The 24,650-nt window shown below is 34.6% G+C and overlaps 1 protein-coding gene across 2 annotated transcripts; it reads left to right on the forward strand.

Moving 5' to 3' along the window:
• The first annotated feature begins 2,172 nt into the window (after window positions 1-2,172).
• On the forward strand, window positions 2,173-24,650 carry LOC122134516 (protein NLRC3-like). Of its 2 annotated transcripts, XM_042731932.1 has the most exons (7): window positions 2,173-2,287; window positions 6,015-6,131; window positions 8,056-8,169; window positions 14,423-14,536; window positions 18,790-18,906; window positions 19,225-21,138; window positions 24,067-24,650. In XM_042731932.1, the coding sequence occupies exons 2-7, from the start codon at window positions 6,079-6,081 to the stop codon at window positions 24,242-24,244; spliced, it is 2,490 nt and encodes an 829-aa protein (XP_042587866.1). In that variant the 5' UTR covers window positions 2,173-2,287; window positions 6,015-6,078; the 3' UTR covers window positions 24,245-24,650. The 2 variants fall into 2 exon arrangements, with proteins under 2 accessions (XP_042587866.1, XP_042587867.1); XM_042731933.1 differs by lacking the exon at window positions 24,067-24,650 and having other exon boundaries at window positions 19,225-21,142.

The raw sequence follows: 24,650 nt of genomic DNA on the forward strand, positions 1-24,650 counted from the left end.
GTGTGCGTTATTTGAACGAATGATTTGAGATCGCAAGCGTTTTCCTGCTGTGTGCGGAGTTTAAAGACGCTCCCTAAGAAGTTTATAGCTGCGGCCATCATTGCTCTCTTCTCGTGTTTCGAAAGCATAATGTTTAGCATGTTTTTTTTGTTGTTTGCTGTTCTCCATTTAAACAACCAGACATCGATTTATTCATACGGAATTCAAAAGTGTTTTCATAGGAACTAAGTTCCATGATTTTCGTGTAGCTGCTTCATAGAAAGGCGGTGGATTTTGTGAATCTGTGTAAATAAGGTGAGAGCTGAGTGCTTTACAGTGACTCCACTTTCAGATTTACATCAGAAAGGACTCTTTTTTATTTTTTTTGTTTTAATATTTTATTTTTCAAGCAGATGAAGGTGTGGGTTTTATTGGTGTTTGAGGTGTTGTGTGTGGTTATTGATCATTTGTTTTAACATCACGACTAAAATTGTGTATCTGATTTGAATGCCGCTCTCATGATTCTGTTTCTCTCAGGATCCGTTCAGAATTCAATTATTGAGTTTGTTTTCCTCATTTCTATTCAGAGTCATAGTGCTGGAGATCAGATTTCTTTTTCATCATGAAGGACACACAAACATCCACAGATCAAGAGTTTTTTCTCCAGGATGCAGGTACTCTTGAATAAACCACTGTATTAAATCACCTTCACTGATGAGAGATGGAAGTCTCCTTCGTGTTTTTTTAGTGGTCTGGAGGTTTTTAAGTTAAAAATGGTAAAAAATTTAGTTTACTATATATTTATATATAAAATATATAATTATATATATCCATTGACAAATAATTAATAGCCTTTAAAATGATTATCGTGAAAAGAATTAAATACTTTTTTACACTTACGAGTTCAGCTTCATCAGAAGAGATCAGGAGCAGAGTACAAGCTGGTGTGTCTGTGACGCAGTGAATTGGATCTAAGAGATACGTGCCAATAAATTTAAAAGAGTGGAGTGAAAAAAACTTGCCATCTCAGGTCACATTTATATGAAGGGGAAATTTTTTTATATTTACCAAAAACCAATTTATATTCCTAAGACGCAAGTAATAATGTTTTTTCTACAATAAAAATTTTTTTTTAACAAAATTTCTTTCTCTTTCTCTTTTTTTTCAGTGGTTTGACTTTTTTTTGAGAAGTTTCTAACGGCACCTACAGGAATACAGTTTTTTTCACTTTTTTGCAGGTTTCTTTTTATCTCCTCGGGCCTTTTTGATTTTTACTCTGCTTTTTTTTTTTGTAAGAAAAAAGTTAAATTATTGTTTAAAAGATTTGTCTGCCATTGAATTTGCGTTATGAACGGAATGATGAGGGGGCAACCAGTTCTTTTCGCCTGGGCCTGGAGTTTGGACGTTCCTCACTAAGAATTACAGCTGCGCAAAATACACTCAGTGCCAAGCATTGTTTCTCGTGTCTCGAATCAAAAGTGAAAGCACGAGTAGAGTTGATGTTTCTCCATTGAAACAGGACAGTACAGAATCATTCTATACGGAATATCAAAGTGTTTCATAGGAACTAAGTCATATTTCGTGTGTAGTGCGTTAATAGAAAAGGCGGTGGATTTTGTGAATCGATAACTAAGTGTGGAGAATCTGAGTGCTATACAGGACTCCCGCTTCAGATGTACTCTAAAGGAATTTTTATGTTGTGTGTGTAATATTTTCTTTTTTCAAGCAGATGATGGTATTTGGTGTTGTGTGTGGTTTATTTGATCATTGTTAACACCCGACTAACATTGTGAGCTCGAGTGAACGCGCTCTCATGATCTGTTTCTCCTCAGATCCGTTCAGGCTGAATTATTGAGTTGTGTTGTCATTTCTATTCCAGAGTCAGTGCTCAAATCAGATTCTGTTTCATCATAAGGACACAAAAACATCAACAGATCAAAAGTTTTACCAGGATGCAGGTTATTGAATAAAACACTGAAAATAAATCACCTGCAAAGAAGAGAGGAACAATGGAGTCTGCTTCGTGTGTTTTGGGTCTGGAGATTTTTAGTTAAAAAATAAAGAATTTATTATATAATATATATATATATTATATATAATTTTTATATAATATAATATATTATATATATATATACTATATATATTATATATATATATATATTTTGTTTTTTTTTTTTTTTTGTTTATAGATCAGTTCATCAGAAAGAGATCAGGAGCAGAGTCCCAGCTGTGTGTCTGTGAGGAGTGACCGGATTGTGGATCCTCCAGGAAAAAAGTTTAAGAGTGGAGATACAAAGACTGATCTCAGGTACAGTTTTATATGAAATATTTTTTATAGCATGTCATATTATAATTATATAAGTCTATATTTTCTACAATATGAGAAATTATTTTTTTTGAATCTTTATCTGATATTAACATCAGTCAAACCAAAAATTATTCAGACACCAGATATTCATTTTGATATTTTGTAACTGATGGGGTGCAGAACACTATACTTCATTTATGTAAGTGATGATAGCAAAATTAAAGTAACTGTGACAGATTTTACCCCAAAATTCTTCATACAGTGGACTACAGTAAAATTAATAAAGAAATTGGGACCAAAAAAAATTATTCAGACACTTTTGACCTGACCATGTTTTGCTCAAGTGTTTTTTCTTTAATTGCTAATGTGACCTTTTTACACCACAGACTGAACAAAGTTATGTATTGCTTGGTAATTAGTCAACAGAGTATTGCTTGTTGTTGTAAATATTCTCTGCTGAAAAAACTATAGACACATCACATCATTTGTAATGGTTTTACTGGTTATAATGGGAATTGTATTGGTTTTAATGGAAACTGTAATGGACCCTGTTGGTCTCTACTGGTAATTGGTCACCTTCTATTGGTGGCTTGTTAACCCTCTGGAGTCGATCCCCGCGTATATACACGTTTATGAGGCATCTTCTCCTGATAACCCCGACCAGAGAACTTAAATTACACTTTCAGTTTTGATCGTACAGATAGAGCAATACATCAATCGAATCTGTAAAGGGGTGTCTACTTTTATTTGTATCCACACATAAAATAACAACAAAACTTTGTGCATTTATAAAATAAAGAAAACAAAACAGGGTGCGCTGTCTGCAGCCTTGGTCTGCGGTGATCCTTCACTTTACAAACGCGTCATTAAAAAAAAAAATGAACTGTAACTCAGTGAATACTCAACACACAGAGACATAGAGTATTCACTGAGTATTCACTGAGTTACCATTTCATGTTTAATGACTGTTTGTAAATGAAAGATGAAATGAAAAAATGAGAGATAGATCTATCGACAGCTTGACATGTCTACTTTTAAACTAAACAAGTGCTGCTGAAAACAATATTCTGTAAGTATCCATATGAAAACCAACGTGACGTCTCCCTTCATTAAATCTAATGCGAGCACGCCCACGCGCTGAATGCGGTGGTGTTGATATTTTAATTGTTTCCACGTGAATCTCGCGGCTTGAATACGCCCATACTACAGAAAACAAAGCAGCGAGACTGTTCAAGTTTTTTTTATTTATTTAACTGTTTGCTTCGCGCTGAGAGAATAAGACATAATTCATTGTTCCTTATAAACAATTAGTTATGTTGTGGGATAAAATTAAATATATTCTAAATAAACTACAAACATAAAAATATATACATTTATTTTGTCCTCACATTCTTTCTTGTAACTCTTCCCTCTCAGTCACACACCTGGCTGAAAGGCTCATTATGTGGGTCTTTGTCTTCTCAGGTGTGAATCACACTAATATTCATGATAGTTGACGCCTACTCGCATATGCACTTTACAAACAAAAAGTGTGTTAGAAAATTTAAATTAATCTATTGTTTTCTGTGAGTGAGTAAACAAGATGATTTTCACATCATTTTGAAGCAAGAATTCTAGGCTACAAGCTCCAGGTTTGACAGTCTTGTGAACAAATGTTCTCTAGGTGTTTTATGACCTTATTTCAGTGACTTCAAAAATTAAAAATTTTCACTAACCACGCAATAACGTTGTTTTCTCAAAAACACAATCATGTACATACATGCTATTTAGATATATTACTGTAAACTGATATACAGTGTTTTCAGACTTTAGCCATGTATATGTTTAGAAGCAACTGAAAAAAGCACAAAAGTCAGGGCATGTCATACTTCTCCAGACCCCCAAACCCCCCCGTGACCTCAGAGGGTCAAAAACCATTAAATCTTAATGGAATATGTCCCAAAGCACACTACAGGAAAATAAAACAACCCTGATTTTAATGACTAACAGTTGATGGTTTGTAATGGTATTTGTTGTGGAAACCATTAGATTTTTTGTGATGGTTCTGTTGTTTTTTCTCAGCAGGGTTGTCATACAACAGTTGTCTGAATTTTTGGTTGATTGTAATCCATTACATACCTTTCTATCAAAGTTACAGTTGAGGTCAAAAGTTTACATCCCCCCTTTCAAAATCTGCAAAATGTTAATTATTTTACTAAAATGAGGGATCATGCAAAATGCATGTTGTTGTTTTTTATTTAGTACTGATCTGAATAAGATATTTCACATAAAAGATGTGCATATAGTCCACAAGAGAAAATCAGAATCTGCTTTATCAAGTGTGTGCAGACACACAAGGAATTGTTTTGTATAAGATATTGCTCTTGGTACATACATACATACATACATATCTGGCATGAGAGCAGAAAACATTTAAATAGTACAACTTAACAATAAATAATAATAATGTGTTTGAATCTGGAACAGAAGATTTATGTACAGATTTGTGCATTATTTACTCTATATACAAAATCATACAGTCACTGCTGGAAAGGGTTCAAATACACAGAAATGCTGGAAAACCAAAGAATTAGTGGAAGCTGAAGATTTTTCTGAAGAACAGCAGACAGTTTAAAACTGTTCAGGACAAACAACAAGAGACTCATGAACAAACTATCACTAAACACAAACACACAGCTGTGGATCATTCAGCTAACAACACAGTACTGAGTGAGTCGAGGGGATGTAAACTTTTAAATGAGGTCATTTTTATAACTTCGATTATCTTCTCTTGTGGATTATATGTAAACATGTCTTATGTGAGATATCTTATTAATTATTAGCACATTATTGAGGCTGCGAAAAAACTGAAACAAGTGGAGGAAAAAAAACACAAAATAATGAACAACATGCTTTTTGTGCCTTTGTATCAGAATCAGAATTCAAAAAACATGATTTTCATTTTTACAGAATACCGTCATCGAAGACACACTTTGAAGTGAAACACGTTTATGATTTCAAGCATTAAAGAGACAGACTGCACTGATGATAAAAGCATGAATTTGATGTAAACAATAGATCTACATAATATTCAGACTCAATGAAGTTCATAGAGGAGATAGTGTATTAGCCCTAAAGTTATGACATATAGTGATATTTACACCTGAAACATGTACATAGACTAGACAGTAGTAGCAGTAGTTCTAGTGTGTTTATCATGAGAACCGTTAATAACACACTTACCAGAAGTGCAGCTCAGAATCAGTATAGAGTTGTTTGGCTGCTTTATAATAGTCTTGTAGAGCTGCGGTTAGTGTTCTTGTCACTAGGCAGTACTTCAGATTGTAATAGACAAATATCAGTATTCAGTGTGCTGGACGTGACTGTAAAATACTATGTTATATGCCTATGTAGAGATCTGAAAGCCTTGAGCTTTTCTTTCGTATAGACACTGGGTTATTCCTCAAGATAAATGTAATTGGAACTATTTGTTTGGATGCTTGACCCCTGTATGACCGAGAGTGCGGGTCAGAAAACCTCACAGCATTGCTAAGAGTTTGTTTATTAGTGGAAGACAAACTGTCTTCTGCTGGCACACCATTCACACATGTGGAGAAGCGTCCGGATCAGATGATCATGATGTAAATGTGTTTTTGGCGTCACATCTGACTGATGCTGCAGATTCCCACTTTCTGTCATCATCACTGTTTACAGCAAAAGAGTGTGATATTTATGTGTGTTTTCTCAGGATCTGCAGTCAGAGATCTTCATCTCCTGATCACAGCTGTGTGTCTCTGAAGAGTGACAGATCCATGGGTCATCATCCTCCTGACCTCAGTGATGAAGCAGTGACCTCTGACCCCAGGTGAGGATAATTGTGTGGTGATGATTGAACTGCTTTATGGGAGTCAGAAACACACTCAACACACAAAGAAAGAAGGCTCTCCAGATTATAAAGAATGAGATGGTTCTTTAAAGAGCCTTTGACTGAATGCTTCTTTGTGGAACCAAAATGGTTCTGTGAAGAACCTTTTAAGCACCTTTATTTTTTCTAGCTGACTAATGAGCTTATTGACACTGAATGGTTATTCTGAGGTAAACGTATATTACGTTGCAATGTTTACAAGCTTTACACATTTTCCGCAGTTTGAAACACTGAATGAGCTTTTACACGAGACATTTCAGTAAGTTGTTACTGTAGGCTCTCTTATAAAATAGCCTACCTTTTGATGTTAATTCATGTTCACTATGTACTATAGTAGTAAAGAGAAAGATTAAATGTGTTCACTTGCCCTTGAACTGAGGCGCTAAAGCGACCGCGCCTGCCGCATTAAGGAGCGCCAAAAACTGTATTGTTTGAATTTCGTTATGAATTCTGAATAATTTTAAAGCTGGTACTTTTTATTAAGAAGCGACAAAGCACAGAGCTTTTTGCGATTACTGGACGGCAGTTGCACTTCAAAATAATGAAGTTCAAGCATTAAAAGAACACAGACCAAGATCTTGTTTAAGGAAGCCATATTAGTAATTATTATAAACGAGAATTGTTGACAATATTGCCAATATTCACAAAGCTGACAGCTTTACCTGTTCTAGTTTGTTCAAGTTGTGAACGAAACAGACGCTGTATATTCTGCACTTTCCCTTCTTGCGTCTCCGTCATTTCTCTCTCGCTGCACAGCGGAGCTGCGTTTATCAGACTGTGTGCGTCAGCACTGATGTGCGGCAGAGATGAGGACTGTTTGAAACTCTTTTTCCACTAAAACTTTGATGCGCATCGTCTCAGTTTAATACATGAACTTAACAAAAGATGTGATAGCAAAACAACTATGAAAAAAGGCATTACATTCAAATTTTTAAGTTATAACATGTAAATATAGCCTACCCAGTTAGCAATAAGACTCGGGCTGATTTTGGCTGAAATGCGTCTCTGTCGGTTCAGTCTCGGCATCGGTGAGAAGATAATGGACCAGAGCCGCGCCGACTCTACAAAACACTTCTGGCTGACAGACGGGCTTTTTCTCTATGGGCTGATCTCGGCTGAAAGCTGTTGTACACGCGGCAGGTCCACACTCGGGGTAGTTGTGTGTATTGACCTTCGGCCCGAGTTCGTTTTATCACAGACGGGGCGCTGCTAGAATGAAGCAAATCATCCGCCCCGAGAAAACTTTTTTAGCGGTTAAATCCTGAGGAGCTTTCGGCGGGTAGTCGCCAGTGGCGACCTCAGCAAAAACGACACTCGCAAATTAATATTTATGGTCGCAAATGCGACTGTTTTAGTCGCAGTTTGGAGCCCTGTAGACTGTACTATATATGTAGGCTATATATAATTTTTTTTTTTTTTGATGACATATATTTTTGATGACACATAATTAATAGCCTTTAAAATGATTGTCATCATAAAGGATTAAACCTGTTTTGTTATCAGGTACAGTTTTATATAAATATTTTTATAGCATTTATATAATTATATAAGTCTATATTTTCTACAATATGAGAAATTCTTCTTTTTTTATCTTTATCTGATATTTAACACACAGTCAATAATGAGAAGTCTCCTTCGGGTTTTTGTTTCTGGAGGTTTTTGAAGTTAAAATAAAGAATTTATTTTATATATGATATATAAAATAAATTTTTTATTTTAACTTAATATATATATATATATATATATATATATATATATATTTATGAAATATAATAAAAATATAATCAATATATATTTTATGACACATAATTAATAGCCGTTAAAATGATTATCATCATAAAGGATTTAATCTGTTTTGTTATAGTTCAGTTCATCAGAAGAGATCGGAAGCAGAGTCCAGCTGTGTGTCTCTGAGGAGTGATGTGTCTATGGGTCGTGAAATAGAGTTTAAGAGTGGAGATAGAAAGACTGATCTCAGGTACAGTTTTATATAAATATTTTTATAGCATGTCATTTTATATACTTATATACAGTACAGGTCAAAAGTTTGGAAACATTACTATTTTTAATGGTTTTAAAGAAGTTTCTTCTGCTCATCAAGCCTGCATTTATTTGATCAAAAATACAGAAAACAAAAATTGCTTATTGTGATATATTATTACAATTTAAAATAATTGTTTTTAAATGTATTATACTTTAAATTATCATTTATTTCTGTGATGCAAAGCTGAATTTTTAGGATCATTATCACATGATCCTTTAGAAATCATTCTAATATGATGATTCATTATCAAAGTTGGAAACAGTTCTGCTGCTTAATATTTTTTTCAGAACATGTTATACCTTTTTAGGATACTTTGATGAGTAAAAAGTAAAAAAAAAAAAAAAAAAAAGAAGCTATGTTTTTAAAATATAAATATTTTGTAATAATATACAATACTGGTCAGTAATTTGGGGTCAGTAATTTTTTTTCTTCTTTTTTTTTAAATAAAATCAATACATTTATTCAGCAAGGATGTGTTTAAATTGATAAAAAGTGATAGTAAAGAAAATATATTATTAGAATATATATTATTAGAAATGTTTTTTTATTTTGAATAAATGCAGTTCTTTTTAACCTTTTATTTATCAAATATATTAGACAGCAGAACTGTTTCCAACACTCATAATAAATGAGAATATTAGAATGATTTCTAAATGCTCATGTGATAGACTGGATGTTACATGTGACACTGAAGGCTGGAGTAATGATTCTGAAAATTCAGCTTTGCATCACAGGAATAAATTATTTTTTTTAAAGTATATTCAAATAGAAAACTATTATTTTAAGTTGTAATAATATTTCACAATATTACTGTTTTTTTTTTTTCTGTATTTTTGATCAAATAAATGCAGGCTTGACGAGCAGAAGAGACTTCTTTCAAAAACATTAAAAATAGTTATGTTTCCAAACTTTTGACCTGTACTGTAAGTCTATATTTTCTACAATATGAGAAATTCATATTTCTTACTCCAAGTGTAACAATATACACTATTCCCTTCAAAAGCTTGGAGTCAGTATATATAGAAATTAAAACTTTTATTTAGCACAGACGTGATGATAAATAAAAACTATTATTACGATAAATGTTACAAACAATGCTGTTCTTTCAATTTATCAAAAAAAAAAAAAAACTTAAAAAAATATTCTCAACTCTTTTCGACATTAATAATAATAATAACAATAAATGTTTTTTTTTTTTTTTTTTTTGAGTTAAAAATCAGAATATTAGAATGATTTCTGAAGGATCGCATGACTGGAGTAATGATACTAAAAATTCAGCTTTGAAAGTCAGCTTTGATTGTTCCTAATAAACTGTTTAACTGCACTCACAAGTGAATATCAAGTTATTTTTGTGGGATAATTTAATATATTCTAAAATAAACTACAAACCTAAAAATATACATTTATTTTGTCCTCACATTCTTTCTTGTAACTCTTCTCTCTCAGTCACACACCTGGCTGAAAGGCTCATTATGTGGGTCTTTGTCTTCTCAGGTGTGAATCACACTAATATTCATGATAGTTGACGCCTACTCGCATATGCACTTTACAAACAAAAAGTGTGTTAGAAAATTTAAATTAATCTATTGTTTTCTGTTAGTGAGTAAACAAGATGATTTTCACATCATTTTGAAGCAAAAATTCTAGGCTACAAGCTCCAGGTTTGACAGTCTTGTGTACAAATGTTCTCTAGGTGTTTTATGACCTTATTTCAGTGACTTCAACATTTAAAATTTTCACTAACCATGCATTAACGTTGTTTTCTCAAAAACACAATCATGTACATACATGCTATTTACATATTACTGTAGCCCAGTTTGTACTTAATACAGTGTTTTCAGACTTTAGCCATGTATATGTTTAGAAGCAACTGAAAAAAACACAAAAGTCAGGGTATGTCAAAACTTCTCCAGGCCCCCAAAACCCCCTTGACCTCAGAGGGTTAAAACCAAAAGTTTACAAACCCCCCTTTCAAAATCTGCAAAATGTTCATTATTTTACTAAAATGAGGGATAATGCAAAATACATGTTATTTTTATTTATTTAGTACTGATCTGAATAAGATATTTCACATAAAAGATGTGCATATAGTCCACAAGAGAAAAAAAAGTGTGCTCAGACACACAAGGAATTTGTTGTGGTTTTTAAGGTGCTCTTGGTACATACATACATATCTGGCATGAGAGCAGAAAACATTTAAATAGTACAACTTAACAATAAATAATAATAATGTGTATGAATCTGGAACAGTATTTATGTACAGATTTGTGTATTATTTACTCTATATACAGCTAAATAAAGATATATGCATATGTATTTACATAATACTTGAGAAAGAGGCAATAATTAGAGGTGGAGAATGAATTACAGAGAGATATGCATATGTATTTACATAATACTTTAAATCTGGAGATGGTGTTTGAAGAAGGAAGTACAGCCTCTGCTGAGCCTTTATCACGATGGAGTCGATGTGAGCGTCTCACTTCAGGTGCTGAGAGAGAGTGGTGTCCAGGAACCTGAATGACTCCACTGTTGTTACAGTGCTGTCTATGATGGTGAGTGGAGGGAGAGCCTTTTCACACTGAAGACAACTGAGGGACTTAAACACAACTATTACAGAAGGTTAGAGAGTTGTCTGATGCTCCAGAAGATAAAACCATCCTCAGTTGTCTTCAGTGTGAAAAGATGGATCTCAAAATCATACAGTCACTGCTGGAAAGGGTTCAAATACACAGGAATGCTGGAAAACCAAAGAATTAGTGGGAGCTGAATGATTTTTCTGAAGAACAGCAGACAGTTTAACTGTTCAGGACAAACAAGAGACTCATGAACAACTATCACTAAACACAAACACACAGCTGTGGATCATTCAGCTAACAACACAGATATCACTAAACACAAACACACAGCACTTTTAAATGAGGTCATTTTTATAACTTCAATTATTTTCTCTTGTGGATTATATGTAAACGTCTTATGTGAGCTATCTCTTATTCATTATTAGCACATTATTGAGGCAGAAAAAAACTGAAACAAGTGGAGGAAAAAAACACAAAATAATGAACAAATGTTTTGTGCCTTTGTATCAGAATCAGAATTCAAAAAACATGATTTTCATTTTTACAGAATACCGTCATCGAAGACACACTTTGAAGTGAAACACGTTTATGATTTCAAGCATTAAAGAGACAGACTGCACTGATGAATAAAGCATGAATTTGATGTAAACAATAGATCTACATAATATTCAGATATGAAGTTCATAGAGGAAATAGTGTATTAGCCCTACAGTTATGGCATATAGTGATATTTAAACCTGAAACATGTACATAGACTAGACAGTAGTAGCAGTAGTTCTAGTGTTTTATCATGAAGAACAGTTAATAACACACTTACCCAGAAGTGCAGCTCAGAATCAGTATATAGTTTGTTTGGCTGCTTTATAATAGTCTTGTAGAGCTGCGGTTAGTGTTCTTGTCACTAGGCAGTACTTCAGTTTGTATTAGACAAATATCAGTATTCAGTGTGCTGGACGTGACTGTAAAATACTATGTTATATGCCTATGTACTGCTTTATGGGAGTCAGAAACACACTCAATACACACAGACACTCGACACAATGAGCACACGAGCTCCTACATTAACAAACTTCAGGAGCGCAATGAAAATGTAATAAATATGTATGAAATGTCATGAAAATATCTAATAACGTGTCTAAACAAAGTAAAAACTTTATCCATGATGTGGGAGTTTTAATTATAAACAAACAGAAATACAGCAGACTCATATTTTGAAATGCCTGCTTTTCTATTGCTGGCTGCTCCTTCAGAAAGATGAGGGAGATAAAATGCATCTTACATCCATCTAACATGTTACGATATATGTCCACAGCAGTAAAGTACAGACTGTTATTAATTCATCAGCTGTCAATCACAAGCGATCATCCGGAAATAAATGTGCTCTAGTCACTGATTGTGAAACTGCTGTGAAACACAAGCCTGTAGAAGAGCAACAGTACCACGGTTTTACTCTGAATGTGCAGCGCTCAGATTTATTTTCATCACAACAGACTTTTGAAGTTTAATGATCACTTTAGACTGTATCGTAATTCTCCACATTTAAGAGAGTAAAGAGTAATGATGGTGTTTGTTCTGCAGTGTAAGGTGTTGAAGACTCTGTGAGGAGCTGCAGGAGCTTGTTTTTGTTGGCTCTCATGCTCCTGAACACACTTCACTGTTCACACACATCTAGTGTTTGCTCCAGATGAGAGTAAAATGTTCACACTGTCGAGTCCTGACAGAGAGATGAGTTATGATTTTATTCCTGATTTCACCTCAAATCTGTGGACAAAAGTTCAGTGATGGAAAATGAATTTGATCTCAATGTCCAGATAAAAGAAACTTACTGTGTAACAGAGTCTCTGCTGTCAGCTTGAGGAGGAGCTTTTGTTTTCTTCCTCATCTCTTAAAGCTCTCAGTGAGTTTGTTCTTTGCTCGTCACCTTTAGCTGCTTGCTGGAGGAGTGTGAGACTCTCTTTTTTTTGCACTTTCCTACTTTTCTGTGAAGCTCCTTTGGAACAATGTGCATTACACAAAGAGTTAAACAGATCAACATAATGTTTTTATGATGAAAATACAAGACTGAAATCTCTATCGGTTTAGATGTTAGTTTACACATCCTTTATTTTGAGATATTTTTAATCAGTTGTTCTTGTGATATTTCAGCAGAGCAGATGGAGAGCTTTTTGCGATTACTGGACGGAAGTTGCACTTCAAATAATGAAGTTCACGCATTAAAAGAACACAGACCAAGATCTTGTTTAAGGAATCCATATTAGTAATTATTATAAACGAGAATTGTTGACGATATTGCCAATATTCACACAGCTGACAGCTTTACCTGTTCTAGTTTGTTCAAGTTGTGAACGAAATAGACGCTGTATTTTCTGCACTTTCCCTTCTTCCGTCTCCGTCATTTCTCTCTCGCTGCACAGCGGAGCTGCGTTTATCAGACTGTGTGCGTCAGCACTGATGTGCGACAGATGAGGACTGTCTGAAACTCTCTTTTCCACTAAAACTTTGATGCGCATCGTCTCAGTTTAATACGTGAACATAACAAAAGATTTGATCGCAAAACAATTAGGAAAAAAGGCATTACATTCAAATGTTTAAGTTATAACATGTAAATATATACCCAGATAGCAATAAGACTCGGGCTGATTCTGGCTGAAATGCGTCTCTGTCAGTTCAGTCTCGGCATCGGTGAGAAGATAATGGACCAGAGCCGCGCCGACTCTACAAAACACTTCTGGCTGACAGACGGCTTTTTCTCTATGGGCCGATCTCGGCTGAAAGCTGTTGTACACGCGGCAGGTCCACACTCGGTGTAGTTGTGTGTATTAACCTTCGGCCCGAGTTTGTTTTATCACAGACGGGGCGCTGCTAGAATGAAGCAAATCATCCGCCTGATAAAACTTTTTTAGCGGTTAAATCCTGAGGAGCTTTCGGCGGGTAGTCGCCAGTGGCGACCTCAGCAAAAACGTCACTCGCAAACTAATATTTATGGTCGCAAATGCGACTGTTTTAGTCGCAGTTTGGAGCCCTGTATACTGTACTATATATGTGTGTGTGTATATATATATATATATATATATATATATATATATATATTTATATATATATATATAATCTATATATATATATGTATATAATTTTTTTTTTGATGACTATTTTTGATGACACATAATTAATAGCCTTTAAAATGATTGTCATCATAAAGGATTAAACCTGTTTTGTTATAGTTTTATATAAATATTTTTATAGCATGTCATATTATATAATTATATAAGTCTATATTTTCTACAATATGAGAAATTCTTCTTTTTTTATCTTTATCTGAAATTTAACACACAGTCAATAATGAGAGTCTCCTTCAGGTTTTTTGTTTCTGGAGGTTTTTGAAGTTAAAATAAAGAATTTATTTTATATATATAATAAAATAATTTTTTTATTTTAACTTATATATATATATATATATATATAATATATATATATATATATATATATATATATATATATATATATATATGAAATATAATAAAAATATAATCAATATATATTTTATGACACATAATTAATAGCCTTTAAAATTATTATCATCATAAAGGATTTAATCTGTTTTGTTATAGTTCAGTTCATCAGAAGAGATCAGGAGCAGAGTCCAGCTGTGTGTCTCTGAGGAGTGATGTGTCTATGGGTCGTGAAATAGAGTTTAAGAGTGGAGATAGAAAGACTGATCTCAGGTACAGTTTTATATAAATACTTTTATAGCATGTCATTTTATATAATTATATACAGTACAGGTCAAAAGTTTGGAAACATTACTTTTTTAATGTCTTTTTGAAAGAAGTTTCTTCTGCTCATCAAGCCTGCATTTATTTGATCAAAAATATTACAGAACAACAAAAAAATTAATATTGTGATATATTATTACTATTTAAAATAATTGTTTTTAAATGTATTATACTTTAAATTATCATTTATTACTGTGATGCAAAGCTGAATTTTTAGGATCATTATCACATGATCCTTTAGAAATCATTCTAATATGATGATTCATTATCAAAGTTGGAAACAGTTCTGCTGCTTAATAGTTTTTTCAGAACATGTGATACTTTTTAGGATACTTTGATGAATAAAAAGTAAAAAAAAAAAAAAAAGAAGCTATGTTTTTAAAATATAAATATTTTGTATTAACAATATACACTACTGGTCAGTAATTTGGGGTCAGTAATTTTTTTTCTTTCTTTTTTTTAAATAAAATCAATACATTTATTCAGCAAGGATGTGTTAAATTGATAAAAAAGTGATAGTAAAGAAAAATATATTATTAGAATATATATTATTAGAAATGTTTTTTTTTATTTTTGAATAAATGCAGTTCTTTTTAAGCCTTTTATTCATCAAATATATTAGACAGCAGAACTGTTTCCAACAATCATAATAAATCAGAATATTAGAATGATTTCTAAATGCTCATGTGATAGACTGGATGTTACATGTGACACTGAAGGCTGGAGTAATGATGCTGAAAATTCAGCTTTGCATCACAGGAATAATGTTTTTTTTTTTTTTAAGTATATTCAAATAGAAAACTATTATTTTAAGTTGTAATAATATTTCACAATATTACTGTTTTTTTTTGTGTATTTTTGATCAAATAAATGCAGGCTTGACGAGCAGAAGAGACTTCTTTCAAAAACATTAAAAATAGTAATGTTTCCAAACTTTTGACCTGTACTGTAAGTCTATATTTTCTACAATATGAGAAATTCATATTTCTGACTCCAAGTGTGAACAATATACACTATTCCCTTCAAAAGCTTGGAGTCAGTATATATAGAAATTAAAACTTTTATTTAGCACAGACGTGATGATAAATAAAAACTATTATTACGATAAATGTTACAAACAATGCTGTTCTTTCAATTTATCAAAAAACCAAAAAAAACTTAAAAAAATATTCTCAACTCTTTTCAACATTAATAATAATAATAACAATAAATGTTTTTTTTTTTTTTTGTAGAAAAAAATCAATATTAGAATAATTTCTGAAGGAGCATGACTGGAGTAATGATGCTAAAAAATTCAGCTTTGAAAGTCAGCTTTGATTGTTCCTAATAAACTGTTTAACTGCACTCACAAGTGAATCTCAAGTTATTTTGTGAGAAAATTAAATATATTCTAAATAAACTACAAACCTAAAAATATACATTTATTTTGTCCTCACATTCTTTCTTGTAACTCTTCCCTCTCAGTCACACAACTGGCTGAAAGGCTCAATATGCAGCTCATTATGCGGGTCTTTGTCTTCTCAGGTGTTAATCCCACTAATATTCATGATAGTTGATGCCTACTCGCATATGCCCTTTACAAACAAAAAAGTGTCTTAGAAAATTTTAAATTAATCTATTGTTTTCTGTGAGGTGAGTAAACAAGATGATTTTCACATCATTTTGAAGTAAGTTTTTCTAGGCTACAAGGTCCATGTTTGACAGTCTTGTGAACAAATGTTCTCTTGGTGTTTTATGACATTATTTCAGCGACTTCAAAATTGTAATTTTTCACTAACCATGCATAAACATTGTTTTCTCAAAAACACTATCATGTACATACATGCTATTTATATATTACTGTAGCCCAGTTTGTACTGAATACAGTGTTTTCAGACTTTAGCCATGTATATGTTTAGAAGCAACTGAAAAAAGCACAAAAGTCAGGGTATGTCCAAACTTCTCCAGGGCCTCAAAACCCCCTAGACCTCAGAGGGTTAAAACCAGTAAATCCTAATGGAATATGTCCCAAAGCACACTACAGGGAAAAAAATAAAACAACCCTGATCTTAATGATTAACAGTTGATGGTTTGTAATGGTATTTGTTGTGGAAACCATTATATTTTTTGTGATGGTTCTGTTGTTGTTGTTTCTTAGCAGGGTTGTCATACAACAGTTGTCTGAATTTTTGGTTGATTGTAATCCATTACATACCTTTCTATCAAAGTTACAGTTGAGGTCAAAAGTTTACATCCCCCCTTTCAAAATCTGCAAAATGTTAATTATTTTACTAATATGAGGGATAATGCAAAATACATGTTATTTTTATTTATTTAGTACTGATCTGAATAAGATATTTCACATAAAAGATGTGCATATAGTCCACAAGAGAAAATCAGAATCTGCTTTATCAAGTGTGTGCAGACACACAAGGAATGCAAAATACATGTTATGCTCTTGGTACATACATACATACATACATACATCTGGCATGAGAGCAGAAAACATTTAAATAGTACAACTCAACAATAATAATAATAATAATGTGTATGGATCTGGAACAGAAGACTTATGTAAAGATTTGTGCATTATTTACTCTTTATACAGCTGTATGAATAAAGAGATATGCACATGTATTTATATAGTACTTGAGAAAGAGGCAGTAATTAGAGATGGAGAATGAATTACAGAACACAGGTAATGATTCATGTGTTAGTTGTTTAATCTGGAGATGGTGTTTGAAGAAGGAAGTACAGCCTCTGCTGAGCCTTTATCACGATGGAGTCGATGTGAGCGTCTCACTTCAGGTGCTGAGAGATAGTGGTGTCCAGGAACCTGAATGACTCCACTGTTGTTACAGTGCTGTCTATGATGGTGAGTGGAGGGAGAGCCTTTTCACACTGAAGACAACTGAGGGACTCAAACACAACTATTACAGAAGGTTCAAACACTCACTGATGCTCCAGAAGATAAAACCATCCTCAGTTGTCTTCAGTGTGAAAAGATGGATCTCAAAATCATACAGTCACTGCTGGAAAGGGTTCAAATACACAGAAATGCTGGAAAACCAAAGAATTAGTGGGAGCTGAAGGATTTTTCTGAAGAACAGCAGACAGTTTAATTGTTCAGGACAAACAAGAGACTCATGAACAACTATCACTAAACACAAACACACAGCTGTGGATCATTCAGCTAACAACACAGTATTGAGTGAGTCGAGGGGATGTAAACTTTTAAATGGGGTCATTTTTATAACTTTAATTATTTTCTCTTGTGGATTATATGTAAACATGTCTTATGTGAGATATCTTATTAATTATTAGCACATTACTGAGGCTGAAAAACTGAAACAAGTGGAGGAAAAAAACACAAAATAATGAACAAATGTTTTGTGCCTTTGTACGTCAGAATCAGAATGCAATAAACATGATTTTAATTTTTACAGAATACCGTCATCGAAGACACACTTTGAAGCGAAACAGACGTTTATGATTTCAAGCATTAAAGAGACAGACTGCACTGATGAATAAAGCATGAATTTGATGTAAACAATAGATCTACATAATATACAAATATGAAGTTCATAGAGGAGATAGTGTATTAGCCCTACAGTTATGGCATATAGTGATATTTAAACCTGAAACATGTACATAGACTAGACAGTAGTAGCAGTAGTTCTAGTGTTTTATCATGAAGAACAGTTAATAACACACTTACCCAGAAGTGCAGCTCAGAATCAGTATAGAGTTGTTTGGCTGCTTTATAATAGTCTTGTAGAGCTGCGGTTAGTGTTCTTGTCACTAGGCAGTACTTCAGTTTGTAATAGACAAATATCAGTATTCAGTGTGCTGGATGTGACTGTAAAATACTATGTTATATGCCTATGTAGAGATCTGAAAGCCTTGAGCTTTTCTTTCGTATAGACACTGGGTTATTCCTCAAGATAAATGTAATTTGAACTATTTGTTTGGATGCTTGATCCCTGTATGACCGAGAGTGCGGGTCAGAAAACCTCACAGCATTTCTAAGAGTTTGTTTATTAGTGGAAGACAAACTGTCTTCTGCTGGCACACCATTCACACATGAGGAGAAGCGTCCGGATCAGATGATCATGATGTAAATGTGTTTTGGCGTCACATCTGACTGATGCTGCAGATTCTCAGTTTCTGTCATCATCACTGTTTACAGCAAAAGAGTGTGATATCTCTGTGTGTTTTCTCAGGATCTGCAGTCAGAGATCTTCATCTCCTGATCACAGCTGTGTGTCTCTGAAGAGTGACAGATCCATGGGTCATCCTCCTCCTGACCTCAGTGATGAAGCAGTGACCTCTGACCCCAGGTGAGGATAATCGTGTGGTGATGATTGAAGGTGTTGAAGACTCTGTGAGGAGCTTGTTTTATTGGCTCTTGTGCTCCTGAACACACTTCACTGTTCACACACATCTAGTGTTTGCTGCAGATGAGAGTAAAATTGCTCACACTGTCGAGTCCTGACAGAGAGATGAGTTATGATTTTATTTTTTACACAGAGTTAAACAGATCAACACATGTACATATATTATATTATGTGCAAATTATAATATTTCACAGATAGATGTTAATTTACACATCCTTTATTTTTAGATATTTTGAATCAGTTGTTCTTGTGATATTTCAGCAGAGCAGATGGAGAGCGAAGCATCTCTGGAGGAGTCTCCTCTGTCTTCTGGCTGAACAACACGAGCGGTACAGCGTCTCTGAATAAACATGATCAAGCAGTGAATGATGAACTACAGAGAGTCAAAGAGCAGCACAAAACCAGCATGAAGAACAAGTATGAGAGATTATGTGAGGGACTGAAACTCCAGGAGAACGAGAGCCTCCTGAACAGCATCTACACACAGCTCTACATCATAGAGGGAGAGAGAGAAGGAGTGAATGAAGAACATGAGGTTTTACAGATGGAGAAAACAGCCAGAACACAACACTCACGATACACTCCAATCTACTGCAATGACATCTTTAAAGCCTCAGCTGAAGCAGGATCTGAGGACAAAGACCAGATCAAGACTGTTCTTACTAAAGGCATCGCTGGAATCGGAAAAACCGTCTCTGTGCAGAAGTTCATTCTGGACTGGGCAGAGGGAAAGGCCAATCAGGATGTAGATTTCATGTTTGTGCTTCCATTTCGAGAGCTGAACTTGATCCGAGATCATCAGTACAGTCTTCACAGACTTCTGCTTGACTTTCATCCTGAACTTCAAGATCTGGACTCACAGATTTATGAGGAGTGTAAAGTTGTGTTCATCTTTGATGGTCTGGATGAAAGCAGAATCACACTGATGTTTTCAGACGCTCAGAAAGTTTGTGATGTGACTGAGACTTCATCAGTGGATGTGTTGATGTCAAAGCTCATGAAAGGAGAGCTGCTTCCCTCTGCTCTCATCTGGATCACCTCCAGACCAGCAGCAGCCAATCAGATCCCCTCCGAATACATCCACCGTCTGACAGAAATTCAGGGATTCACTGAGCCTCAGAAGGAGGAATATTTCAGGAAGAGAATCAGTGATGAGCATCAAGCCAGCAGAATCATCTCACACATCAGAAGAGCAAGAAGCCTCCACATCATGTGCCACATCCCCGTCTTCTGCTGGATCTCATCCACTGTGCTTCAGAAGCTCCTGGAAGAAGATCTGAGAGCAGAAATCCCTCAAACTCTGACTGAAATGTACATCCACTTCCTGCTGATTCAGATCAACATGAGGAAGCAGAAGTATGAAGAGAGAGATCCAGAGAAACTCCTGCCGTCCAACAGAGAAGTGATTGTGAAACTTGCTGAAGTTGCTTTCAAACAGCTGATGAAGGGCAATGTGATGTTCTATGAGGAGGACCTGATTGAGAGCAGCATAGACGTCACTGACGCCTCAGTGTATTCTGGGATTTGCACTGAGATCTTTAAGCAGGAATCTGTGATTCATCAGAGGAAAGTCTACAGCTTCATTCATCTGAGCGTTCAGGAGTTTCTTGCTGCTTTCTATCTGTTTTACTGCCATTTAACAAAGAATAAGAAACCACTGCGTGAATTCACAGATATATACAGATCTGGTAAAGTCTCTCTGTATGATCTACTAAGATCAGCAGTAGATAAAGCTCTCAAGAGTAAGAATGGACGTCTGGATCTGTTCCTGCGGTTCCTGCTGGGCGTCTCACTGGAGTCCAATCAGAGACTCTTACAGGATCTACTGACACACACAGAGAACAGCTCAGAGACCATCAGGAGAACCAAACGGTACATTAAACACAAGATCAAAGATGATCCTGAACGTCATCCTCTCTCAGCTGATCAGTCCATCAAGCTGTTCCTCTGTCTGCTGGAAGTGAAAGATCAGACTCTGTTCAGAGAGATTCAGGAGTTTGTGAAATCAGACAAACACTCAGAGAAGAAACTCTCTCCTCCTCAGTGCTCAACAATCTCCTACATGCTTCAGATGTCAGAGGAGACGCTGGATGAACTGAACCCCATGAAATACAAGACATCAGCTGAGGGGAGAAGAAGACTGATACCAGCTGTGATCAACTGCAGAAAAGCTCTGTGAGTGTTTCATCATGAACTAAAGTATCATATTTAATAATGAATCTGACTCCTTTAAAATAAATGTTCCTGAATGAGAGCTTTTCTGCTGAATAACAGGCCAGAATCTTAAAGGAGTCACGACAGGTGTTTTTAATACAGTAGATAATAGAGTAAAGCGTCTGTTAGCGCCGCGGGTAAAAACAACCCCGTCACATGAGAAACTCGTTCATTAAATCAGCAGCAGCTGCAGCAAAGAGACGCTCCACACATTGATCAGTAAAGCTGACGTTCAGACACTTTCACTTGTGCTTGAAGTGTGCTTACTCTTTACTGTACAACACTAGACACTATTTTAGATTATTATACATTTAAAGAGATCTGCATTATGCCATAAAATAAATCAAACCATAGAAAAGGTGTGTTCCTGTGAATGGGAATATTATGAGTGATATAGGTCTAGTTTTCTAACACATATTTACTCTGTCAGCATTGTGACCACATTAATGTCACAAATAAAAGATTAAAACTTACATTTCAGCAGGTCACACACGTATATGAATTATTCACACAAAACAAGCTGAGAGTTTGTCATTTAATGAGATCTGTGTTAAATATTCATTTACATGTCTGCCTTTTGTGAAAATGACTTTTGCAAACTCAGATGTGACGCATTTCTGTGAATGACTACAGAAACAAGCTCTGATTCACAACATTAGTGTCCAAAACACAGAAATAAAACTAGGTCTATATATCAGATCAGGATCTGAAGACTATAATAAAAACACAAATCCAGCTCTAGAGCATCAGATCTCACAGTCAGCTCAAAACAATGATGTGCAGGACACCCACTGATGATCTTTATGATTGTGAAGGAGAGGAATGAAGAGCTTCTCTCTCGTGAACACGCTGCTGGAAAAGATTCTTCTGTGTGTTTCAGGAAAAGTTCATCAGTAGTTTTAGTGCTCGAGCGCTGCTCAACAATGTCAGAGACACGGGTTCAGATCCACAACAAACCTGCTCCCTTCTTCTCATTTACTCTTTTATCTGCTGATTTTCTTGAATTAAATGCAGAGATTTGTGTGAATTCTGCAGTTCTGAAACACCTTGATTGATGTTTCACCTTGATTCATTCAGCATATAAATCCATGCACTGAACAGGTGACACTTTTAATGCTTCGATGTGAAGTAAACCAGCTTTTCTTGATTTTATGGCAAGAATACAGTGAAATACGGTCTAAATATGATGCAGTGCTGTGCAGCGTACAGTAAAACATAAGCACATGCACACAGTCTTGAGATTTACTCTGCTGCTTGAATTTGTTCTGAATAACAAACACACAGAACTTCATAAGTGCTCAATTTACTTCACTGCAAAAAAAATTTTTTATTAGTATTTGTCTTGTTTTCTAGAACAAATATCTAAACATTCCTGAATCAAGATCAATTTACTTGAGAAGCAAAATGAAAGATTTTAAAGGTTGTTTTCTGAAAAATGTATCAAAAGTTTGTTAGTTTTTACTCAGAATAATAGGGAAAAAAAATTGCTGCCATTGAGGTAAGAAAAATAATATTAATAAAATAAGTGGGAAAACAATTATGTAACATTTTCTTGCCATTGGCAGAATGTTTACTTTTTCTTCAGAAAAGACAAGACTTTCTATCTTAAGTGATTTTTGCTTCTGAAGTAAATGTATCTCATTGATTTCCGAAGTCTGCTTCCGGTGTTTCAGAGGAAGCAGAAAACACTCCTTTAGCAGCTTGATTCAGCAAATACTCTCTTAGCACACAAGCAACTTCTGAGATATGAAACTTTTTTATAGTAGCAGTCATATATACATAAATATTAGCGGAGGAGGAATTTAAAAAGTATTTTAATAACTGATATTAGGGCTAGGTGTATGGGAGATAGAATTGTTGCATAATTACAAATAAAAAATTATGATCCGCAAATAAATATAAAGAGATTAACAAAAATTTAACATATTGACAAATAAATAGAATGAGATCCACAATATAATAAAGTGATGAATTTGCAAATAAAAACCATATTCACAAATATTTTTTTATTCTACAAACACAGATTTTTCCTGGCATTCATTTGTGACTCCACCCACCGTCTGCTCAAGCCAATCAGATAACAGCCACACTTCGCTGACCAATCGTAGAATGTTCTCGCTGTAGCCAATCAGGTTCTGTTTTACAATCAGGGCAGGAGCAGATTCATTTATTCACACTCCTGTAAGAACTGCATTCTATGAACACTTTGTTCAATCGAGCTGAAGTGCTGTTTGTGTGGTTAAAAAACCCTGTTTCCAAAAGACTGTTGGAGTTTGTTCAGCCTGTGGTTATACTTTCTGTGTGAGCAATCCAGACAGCGCGTACACGGACAGTGAATATACGGACACGAACGTGTTCCAACTACTTGTATTTAAACTACTGGCACAATTGTGTTCCATGGATGCAGTTCTGTAGATCGGCGTCTTGAACAGTGATGGTACAAAACACAAAACATAAAACATGTACTAACACTCACTCTGCTCTGCATATAGAGGAGGTCAAGCATTGCACATCTGGCTGTCGGCGCTGTTCGTTTTGAAAGGATACTTTGTATATTCACATATTTTATTTAATGATTGTACAGATTTCGAGCCCTACTGCAAACATTGGGCTTACTATCTGCACACCATTTACCTGCATGAAGAATAATGTCATGTAGGTGATGTTTTGTTTATCCTTGAGTTGGAAACACACACACAACAAACACAAAGTATTTTATGATGGAAATAAAAGCTCTTTTGTTTAAAAGGTGTCTTAAACAGATTTCACAAAATCTCAGTTTAAAATGTCATGAGGCTTTAAAGATTTGTACTTTCTCTTTACTAATGGATTCACAGCACAAACTGATCTGATCTGAGAGAGTGAAGAGTGTGTCATTGTTCTCTACAGGTTGAGTAAGTGTGACGTCACAGATGAAGGTTGTTCTGCTCTGACTTCAGCTCTGAGATCAAACCCCTCACACCTGAGAGAACTGGATCTGTCTGTGAATAATCTAGGAGATTCAGGAGTGAAGCGTCTCTGTGCTGTACTGGAGGATCCTCACTGTAAACTGGAGAAACTGTGGTAAGATTATATATGACACACTGTAAAATATTTGTGAAGTGAAAAACAAATTACCCAGAAAGCCAGAAAACACAATAGCTGTGTCAAGATACAGAGATACAGAAAGTAAAACATTGTGTGTCTTTGTTTCTTGTTCATGTGTGGACTTCTGTGTTCATGTTAAAGTTGTTTCTGCATTAGCAACACCTTTAAATGGATTCTGTTACACTAAGTGCTAATAGCTCGTCTTGTTAGTAAAGGCTTGACTGTTAGCAGACAAAATTACTAAAGAAACCAGTCAGATAAGTGAGAGAGTAAGAACAGTGGCTTTTGAGGAGACCGACCCGAGTACAAATCTGCATTTCTTCTCATTTATTCCATTGTATATTAGCTCAGAGAGGTGTTTATATTAAAGAAAACATAAGAAAATA

Source organism: Cyprinus carpio, chromosome B9, assembly GCF_018340385.1.
Source record: "Cyprinus carpio isolate SPL01 chromosome B9, ASM1834038v1, whole genome shotgun sequence".
In the NCBI taxonomy this organism is placed as follows: domain Eukaryota; kingdom Metazoa; phylum Chordata; class Actinopteri; order Cypriniformes; family Cyprinidae; genus Cyprinus; species Cyprinus carpio.